The 9,558-nt window shown below is 49.0% G+C and overlaps 1 protein-coding gene across 1 annotated transcript in view; it reads left to right on the plus strand.

Moving 5' to 3' along the window:
* The first annotated feature begins 255 nt into the window (after window positions 1-255).
* Window positions 256-9,558, plus strand: part of LOC104548680 (T-cell surface glycoprotein CD3 zeta chain-like) — a 12,818-nt gene continuing 3,515 nt past the window's right edge. The window contains exons 1-5 of the mRNA XM_010194769.1: window positions 256-379; window positions 3,979-4,085; window positions 6,284-6,337; window positions 7,870-7,953; window positions 8,659-8,694. Coding sequence (XP_010193071.1) covers window positions 256-379; window positions 3,979-4,085; window positions 6,284-6,337; window positions 7,870-7,953; window positions 8,659-8,694 — 405 coding nt within the window. The remainder of the gene's footprint in view (window positions 380-3,978; window positions 4,086-6,283; window positions 6,338-7,869; window positions 7,954-8,658; window positions 8,695-9,558) is intronic.

A 9,558-nucleotide genomic window follows, 5' to 3' on the forward strand; every position in this document is an offset into this window, starting at 1 on the left:
TTGAGGCGGGCGCCCACAGCACGGCCTCCCTCGCCGGCTTCCTCTGCTTCGGCTACCGGGGCTGCTGTCAGGCTGTTGCTGGAGGGGTTTTTTTCTCACTCGCTTGTCACCTGCGGTCGCTGTGAATCGCCCCTTTTTTTGTTGTTTTTTATACCTTCCCCTGCCCATAGTTTAAACAGCAAAAGGCCGCAGGGGGTTGTTGGGGCGGTGCTGGCAGTGCTGCTCGGGGGATGAGAGGGTGGAGCAGGACGAGGGATGCGAGCCCGGGATCGGGGCGTGCGTCTGCGCCCCTGTGCAGCGGCCGGGCATGGAGGAGGGCCGGGCAGCATCGCCGGGCGGCAGGAGAGGGGATCAGAAATCCCGGCTTTAGAAGGAGGAGGTGCTGGGCAGAAACTTCTCAGTGGCAGCAGTGCAGCATGGGAAAGCGTCCCAAATGCGGTGGCGGGCACCTGAGGTTTTGGATTGAGAATGGCTGGTAACCTTGTCAAGAAATGCAGCAGTGTCTCCCTTGCTGACCCCATCTCCTTTCCTGCCACCTTGTCTGCCTCTGCCGGGCCTCAGCCTCTGTCGGCTCCTTATACAAAGCTTTCCATAGCTTCTCCTGTACAAACTCATAAAAAGTAATGACCTAATGCTTCAAGTTGCACAGTTTGTTTCTGGTTTTCCTTAACATCCTGGTGGTCTGTGGGTAAATGTCATCCCTGCTGTGCAATGGGACACCTACCTGCATTGGAGCATGTGGTGAGCAAGAGTAAGTGTCAACTTTCTGATTGCTTCCTTCAGAGCTTGCTTCCCCCCAAGCAAGAGCACCCCTTGCACTTCATCCTTTAGCCCTTGCGTGTTTGTGTATCAAGATGTTGGCCAGTGACTCCACTCCTTTCTGATACCTGGAGAGAGATGCTGTTTGTCTGAGCCACATTTAAGCAGTAATTTTGACGTGATTTACAAGGAAACGTAACTTCAGACCCTGCCTGTCTCTGACCTAATTGAGTGGCGTGCCTGTACTTAGGTATCTTGCTTTAAAACCCAGCTGTATTTTACTGGACTGCTGAGATTTGGACTGGTAAGTGAAAAGATGCTGTGCCACTCCTGGTGGGCACTGGGTGAGCTGTAAGGTGAACAGAGTGGGAATTACCAGTGAAATGCTTATTCTTTGCTGTGTTCTGTGTGAGGCAGCTGCCTGTGACTGCGTTCTCAGGCCCAGCAGGCTTGGCTCTGCCCAGCTCCCATCACCTTTTCTTCAGCCCATCCACTGTGACCTCACCCTTGGCCTCCCAGATCACTGCTCGTGGTGGGTGAGGGGCAGAGATGATCACAGCATTTTGGCAGTGCCTACGGAACTGGGCTTCTGGTCATGCACGTTGTGCAAATACAGAAGAGGCAGTAACGCTTCCTCTAGCAATTTAAAAGCTCACACTGATCCTGCTCACATGAATGGATGCTAAATGTTCTAACTGCTACTTGTTCATTAGGCTTCACATCTCTTTGACCTTTCTTTCAGTAGACTTTGTAGCTTTTGTCTCTCTTGCCTTCTAATCCGGAAAGCTGTTTTAAAGGTTATAATGTAGAAAGTGCTTTGTATCTTTTTTTTTTTTTAAGAACACAGAAATCAGACTTACTAAGGAAGGAAAAGACATGAACTAATTAATTTTGTTGGTTTGTTTCTAAGTGTTGGACTTTATCATTGCCTCAACACCTGTTTTCCCAGGAGCCACCACAGCCAGACTATGTCTAGCAGGATCTCCCTCAGTGAGCAGTTTCAGTTCATTCTGTGGGGTGCCAGAGGCCAGGTGGTCCCAGATAAGCACCGTGTTAGGCACTTGGGCGGCTCTGCAGAGCCAGCCAAGGTTGACCACGACTGACACAGAGATACATCTGAGTCCCTGCACTCCTGACTTCTCCACAGTTCTCAGTCTCCTGCTCAAGCTCCTCCTGGTCTGGGGAATTTATTAGTGCTGGAGAAATACTGGACTTGAGACCCCAGTGTGAACATGCCCTGCTTTGGAACAGAAAAAAGGGAGCCAGGGCCAGGATCCCCAAAACCACCTTCGGCAGCATCTCAGATACCCCCAGGCTTCCTGGCTCTGTGCTGGGCTGCTCGCCTTCCTTACACTGTATTTCTGATCCAAGTGCAGCGCTGAAAAACCCTGACCTGCTTCGGGACACATCCATTTGTCAGACAAATGACTTAATCTCTCTGCCTATATTTACCCCATGCACATGAGGTTTTATAATCCTGAAAAAAATGTGGTGAAGCTGATGGTTCATAAAGTGCTTTGAACCTTATTTTTTTAGAAAATAGAAATAAGAGGAGAAGAAGGAAAGCCATCTAGGATCTTAGTTTATTTCCATGGATTTGTTTCTAAACATGTGATTAAAAAAAATAATAATGCAAACTCCTAGTTGAGACAACCAAGCAAATCTACTGTTTGCAAATGTTTGGGGTTTGTTTCTGTCTGTGTTAGGCTCTCAGCGGGAAGAGTGATGGTATCATCATCTGCTTGAGATTTTACAGTTACATGACCGAGTATCCAGGCTTTCCTGCCATGCCTTATCCAAGTTGCACACTTGAACAGCACAACAGGCCGTCACCATTGACTTCATTTCTGGCAAGAGACCTCCCGAGGATGCCGAGTGCTGCCTGAGCGCGTCAGCTGCCAGCTGCTTCTGATGAAGACTTCAGCGTGGGCTGATGGGCCGGGGAGAAACCCCAGCACGCAGAGCGGGGCCACTCTTGGCACTGCAGGAGCTCAGCACCTTGGAGTGCTGCGCTGAGCGCTTCAACATGTGGGTAATAGGAATTGCCAGACTTTGTTCGCCCTAGGAAGGAGATGAATGGTACCAATTCTTTTCAATTTGTCTTCGTCGAAGGGCTCCACGGGCTCTTGATCATTCTCATCTTTCTCTTTTGAACTCCCTCTGATGCTCTGTACAAAGCACAGCTCAGATTTGTTTTTAAGTGATATTTTTTTAATAAATGTGGAATACAACCTTTCCTTTGAGGATAGATTTGGAGCTGTGTACTGGATCAGTAGTTAGTTAGGCTTCTTTGACCTGACTTGGCTTGATTTTTTTAGTTAATTTGTGACCTTGCTACATGTTTACAAACTGATACAGGAGCAGCTTTAGCTGCTGAAAACCAGTGATACTACTGTGCCCTGCTTAATGCGGTCAGGGTATAAACATACCCTGCAACATCAACTGGGAAATGAACACCAGCGTCTTCTGAGTAACAAGTTTATTGAGCTCCCAGTTAGGGCAGAAGTGGATTTTTCTACCTCAGAGAAGTTTTAACACTTCTTTTAAAAAAAACCAAAAATTAAAACTCTTCTGGAGGAGATCCATCAGACAACCAGTTGAGGTTCCTGTGCAGGAAATTCAGGTTTAAAATCTTCCTCTCAACCAGAAAGCAAAGCAGGGTGTCGCATGTGTGTCTCATGGACGTGTCCTTGGGTGAAAAGACTGTTTCTGCTGCTGATAGTGATCCTCTCATGATTGATGGCCTCCAACATCTCCAAACTGGGAGCTCGAGAGAACCCTCCCACAGAAGACACTGTGTCTTTATGGTTACAGTCTGCATCCTGGGATATGGGAGGTGCAGCCTCAGATTCCTCTTCTGAATAAAGTAGAGCAGCAATTTCAGCCTGGATCTCCAGCTGACTATGATGGTGTGGGTCAGTCTTCACATTTAACACAAATGTTTGTCCTGAGAAGCCCTTTCCTAAAATTTCATCCAAACTGACACATTTTCACACAGTTTTAGTTGATGGAGGACTCCCTAACCAGCCCCCGTAATGAATGCGTGCAGGAGGTGCTGCTGGGTTTTCCCAGATAACAAATGCTCTGTGTAACTCCTTTGCAAATGGCCAGACTTGCCCTCATACTGGTTTATTCATGCAGCACTGCCACATCTCTGCCATCAAGCACCCGGTGACACCAATGGCCATGTTTGTTGATGTGTCTGATGTTTCCATACAGATGCTGTACAAATTCTTGGACTGACAGACCCAAGGCTCTGCTACATCCTGGATGGATTCCTCTTCATTTACGCCATCATCATGACAGCCCTGTTTGTGAAAGCGAAGGTCAGTCTATCCAGACACTGATACATTTGGCTTTGGTGGTGTAAACAAGTTGAGCTGAGCTGGAAAATGGGGATGGAGAGGAATTATGGCTCTGAGAATAAGACCTTTTGATTTTATTTTTTTTCTTTCCTCCTTTTCTGGTGCCAGCCTGAGCAATCTGTGGGAGTTCTTTCTGAGGGCTCATGAATGAGAGTATTTTGATGCTAAGTTATGGATGCAGTCAGAGATTGTGGATATTGTAGCTGAGAAGTGCCTGATCAACAGTGATGTGGTTTCTTCTGCTGCTTTCTCATTGGAAAGAGAGGAGAGAACATAGAGAAAATTCAGGATAAATGCAAAGCTTGTGAAGGATGCAGACATGTGAGTGTGATGATGCAGATGATATGACCCCCACAGCCACAGGAGAGGAGCCGGGGGGACAGGATGGACACAACTGGGATGGGTTGTTGTTACCGTCCAGCAGCTGTTCAGCATCTGGGGAGACACTTAGGGGCTGTAGTGCACTTCCACAGAAGAAGGTAATGTAACGTGATGGAGGTGTGTACATTTCCAGACATGTACATGCTCTGAGAGCTCTGCTAATCGTAGGAGAGGAGACACAGGGCACTCCACTACAATGGTGCTTTCAGCCAAGCCTGAGCAGGCCAAAGGATGTCTCAGCTGCTGTCTGCACATCTGGCTCAGCTCCCCCAGAAGCAAAGGTTTGCTGCACGTGGGTCTTGCTTCTCGCCAGGTTGTGGCTGAGATCACCAGCAGGAGCACTGACAGGGGGATGCTGCACTGCTGCCCCACTGGCTCTGCAGGGGGATCCTCTCTCAGGACTATGAAACCAGTGCTGAACCCAGAGGGAAGGGGAGGGTATTTGGAGGAATTGGAGGAAAGGAGCAGAATTCAGTCACGGCGAGGGAGAAGCCTTTTTTGTCGCCAGTATTAATCCTGGCTGCAGATGAAGGTGCTGCTGTGGGACTGGGAGTCTTTTGAGGCTGCTGGAGGGCTGAGCTGCAGGGTGGGTGCTGAGCCTGTGGGCAGGAGCGGGACACCTTGCCCAGAGGTGGGAGTTAAAGGAGGCTCGGCAAACCATCCAAGGAGGAGCATGGACCTGGCACAGCACTAGGCTGTGTCGTATTGCTCGCCTTCCCTCCTGGCCATAGGAGTTGTTTGTGGGGGCTTTTGCCAAGGCCACTGTTGTGGGCTTTTTATTTATGAACAGCATGTGTGAACATTTAGGTTCTGTTGCAAGAACCATGGGTCAGATGCTCAGTAAATTACTGTCCCCTCCAAAGGTTCAGAGATGACAGTGGCACTTTCATGGGAACACTGTGGCATAACCTATAATTATTACAAATATTATTTTAAAAAACAAAGTCAAGTTTATCCTATGCCTAAATATAAACCCATCTAGAAAGTTGCTTTTAATGAAGATTTTAACGTATGATGGTAACTCAGGAGGGTTAAACCAATACAGAATGTAGTTTGGCACTGTTTTTTGGAAGGTCTGGAACACACAGTAGCTGTTCTCACTGACCTAAAAGTGTGCTTGTTTTTTTTTTTTTCCTGAAAGTTTGGCTCAGCAATTAACTGCTTGTAAATCTTGTGAGGAGCAGAGCCGAAGAGTAGCTACAGAAGGGTAGTTCTTCACCTACTCCTTAGCTGCCACTCAAGCCAAGTTACTGTGGTGGCACTGCAGCCCCACAGGCCTGGTGCTGCTCCGAAGGGGCATGAGGATCCCCTGTGCCCCCTGAAGCTGAGGCCACTCAGGAGCTGTGCAGGCAGCACTTTAGCTGGAGGACTGGGGACTTGGGGATGCTTTTGGTCTTCAGTAGCCCAAAGATACCCAGTTTTTCTTAGCACAGGCTGCCTGATGGAGCTGTTTTCAATAGCTCAGCATCATGATATGAACAGTATAGGAATGCAAAATCAGTGTGTGCCTGTGCGGGGCAAACCAAAGCAAAGATGCTTTGAGTAGCTGTGAACTGGTGGTGTGTGCAAGTAAAATGACCTGGCTGCTGAGAGCAACCTGCATCTGGATAAAAGTGTCAGCACAGCAGGGGCTTGCATTGCCTGGAGCCCCAGCAGTGCCACAGGTTGGCTGCTTAGGGGTTGTCCTGTTTCTGATGAGAGTCACTTCCAGGAAAGAAGGACTGAGAAGCCTTCATGAAGCTACTGTTTCTCTGCTGATGGTATGGTCTCTCTTCCAGCTTAGCCAGGCCTCTGAACCACAGCTGCCACAGGGCCAGGATGATGTCTATAACGTAAGTAACTACTGGCTTTTGTTTGTTTGTTTACAAATCCACTACCCAGACAGACTTTTTGAGCACTTACAGATAGTGAATTGCCTGTGGATCAGAACAACTTTGGCTGACCCAGCTACTGCAGGTGCTGTACCTAAGTGTGCAGTACAGCAGTTGTAAGGAGGAAAGGTAAAACCTGAGACAGGCAGCTTCAGCTGTCACTTACCTGGCTGAATGCTACATAGATATATGGGTTCCTGGTTTGATCCACTGAGCTGAAGGCATACCAAGAACCTAGGCCATTTCAGAGACAGAGCTCGGTGTGCTGCACCATGTAACATGCCTGCAAGAGCTGTGTGTGTGTGTGTGTGTCTGTGTGTCTCTGTGTGTGTGTGTCTCTGTGTGTGTGTGTCTCTGTGTGTGTGTCTGTGTGTCTCTGTGTGTCTGTCTGTGTGTGTGTGTGCAGCCACCAGACTGCTATGTGTGATGCACGTACCCCAACTTCATGCTCAGCCCTCTGCAGTTGGCTTGCAGCTCTCACTGATCACCGTGCCTCAGGCCACTCGCAGGCGCACTGCCACCCCTGCTGCTGATGGTGTTTTGTGTGGGCTGGAGAAGGGGCAAGCGCCCAGGAATGCTGCATCGCTGACTTTGGACAACTGTAGCTCTTGGATCATGGAGCTTGTGGAACCTGAGGCATCATCACAGCCCAGCAGTCTCCATCCCTGAGCTCTCCTGTTGCAGGGCCTCCTGTGCCAGGCCATACCAGAGGCACACCTCATCCGCTGTGCTTTGGTCATAGCTGGCATCAGATGGCTCTTCAGGCAGGGAATGAGGACAGGGACAGGATCCTGTCTGTCCTTCCTGGCTAAATTGCTCACTCATGGCAGCATTAAGCTGTAGCTATTTTTGCTATGTCTAGTTGGCTTTTAAGTTCAATTCTTTTTTCCTCTCATGCTTTTGACCATAGCCACATCCTGTGGTGAATTCTACTGTTTAACTGTGTAATGTATGAACGCTGATGCATTTTTTTTTCGGTTTAAGAACGGTTGCCTGTCACCTTTTCAGTAGTGCTGTCAGCTGTGTTACTCTGACCCGAAATCTCTCCTTTGCCCTCTTCCAAGGTCACCTTTCCCAGACAGAAATGTGTTGCACATAAAATTGCCACAGCCGCTCGATGCACATTTAGATGAGTTGTTCTGCAAGGAAACTCAAGCGCATGGATCCTCACCCACCAGTGGGAGAGAAAGCATGAAAGGCACAAGCCCTCCCCCTTGCACACTCTCATTTTCAGCTCATTTCTACTTAAGAAAGGTTCTTGGTGCAACGGCTTGCAGCTTTGTGCTGCACAAACCGCTCTGTCATTTCCATGGCTCAGTCGTAGACAGTTTTGTTGACAGTTGCATTCAGGGGTAAAAAAAAAAATAATTTCTAGCTCAGTTACAGCACCCTTTAAGTTGGACACCAAACTGGGTTCCCTTCCTCTTCCTGTGTTAAGATCTGTTTTCTTGTGATCATAACATCTGTCACTGCTGCTTGCTTTCTCATTTCAGAAACTGTCTCGTGGACACCGAGATGAATACGATGTTTTGGGGGCAAAGCGCGGTGCAGATCCTGAGCTGGGCGGAAGACACCAGGTAACTTCCTCCCACACGCTCTGGTTCCTTCCTCCTGGTGTGTAACCGCTGTTGAGACACGCAGGCACTCATCACTCATCACGCCTTTGCTGAGCGCCAGCGCCTTCCTGGAGAGGGAGCGCCAAAATCTGTGTAGTAACCCAGGTGGCGGCAGCACGGCGGGGACAAGAGTGAACCTTTCCCCCTCTGCTTTGATCTTCACCCCTGCCCACCCCCCATCACCCAGAGCAGGCAGTGACACCCAGGCGCAGGGCGGATGTGGGACAGGCAGGGCAGGAGTGGGTGTTTCACCAGAGCTCGCCGCACGTGATGCCACCAAACAAGCGCCAACAGAGTGAAGAGGCAGCCAAAACAACAGCTTCTGCTGCAGAGCCCAACAGTTTCGAAGGAAAAGAGAGGGGAAACCTGCATTGGTGTGTTGGGGCTTGCCTGCAGGTGACAGCTGAAGGGAGTGAGCAGAGAACAGCTACGTTTTAGATTGTTTAAATTTACATTGTTAAAATTAAATTAATTTTCCAGAGAATGAGTTGTCTTAACAGAGCCCTGTGGGTGGGGGCAAGATGGGCTGTAATGGGCACCACGCATCCATGGAGCCACATCCATGGAGCCGTAGCTGGGCCTTAGAGCAAATGCACAGGCACATTCAAGGTGGTGGGGGATGCTGGCAGTGCAACACATGGGCAACTTGCTGCTTTTGTTTTACAGCAGAGAAGAAAGAACCGTCAGGACACTGTCTACACTGTGAGTAAAGTGCACTGGAGGGGAAGAGGGGGAGGGATGGCTGGAAATAGGAGTTTCCATTTCATAGGAGACTTTTCAACCCCCCCCCCACCCAATTTCAGCTTTGCTTCAAACTTAACAGCTGCTTTCCAAGAATTCCCCTCCCTTCTCTTCCCCCTTTTTGTTAGAAAATTTCTGCTTTCTTCTCAGTAATAGAAAAAAGCCCATGAGTGGCCAAAGGCCAGATGCCAGTGCTGCTGAGTGGCTGCTTAGGAGCCTCCTGATTTAATTGACTGAACTATGGCTAAACGTGGTGCTCTGTGCTCCAGAGGACAGACACATGAATGCTAATGATTATGGCTGACTTGGGTCTTTCTGGGTGTTTGGTGCTTGGTGAGAAATGAGCTTGTTTCCAAGCCTGGCTTTCATCGTTACTGAATCAGATGCTCTGATCACAGCTGCCTGCAAGCGCTGGGAAACTGCTTCTCTGGATGAAGGAAAGAAGAGCTCCTTTTCTTAACCTTCACCTTGCAGGGTTACAGCCTTCCCTTTTCTCTGAGCCAGAGCTGCATGTCTGGTTTTGTCTCCTGAGCAAATACTGCTTGAAGATTTTTCTTTGCAGAGCTTCGAGGGAGTTAGCTGGTGCCAGTCTAGCAAAATGACTTGGATGAGGGTAGAGTTGCATTCATTTGAGTGTTTGGTGATGAGGTGGCATTGATACGCCAAGCAGATTTGATCGTGTCAAGCCTCTGCTGAAATGCACATATTTCAATGTGGGGACATTTTAGTCTCCTCTCTGGAACACACTGAAGGCAGCCTCAGGAGCACAGGCTGGGAGCATGGTCACCCAGGGGCTGGCTTGGCTTTTCTCCTCAACACACTGAA

The sequence above is a fragment of the Mesitornis unicolor genome, unplaced genomic scaffold, assembly GCF_000695765.1.
Source record: "Mesitornis unicolor isolate BGI_N332 unplaced genomic scaffold, ASM69576v1 scaffold11141, whole genome shotgun sequence".
Taxonomy (NCBI): domain Eukaryota; kingdom Metazoa; phylum Chordata; class Aves; order Mesitornithiformes; family Mesitornithidae; genus Mesitornis; species Mesitornis unicolor.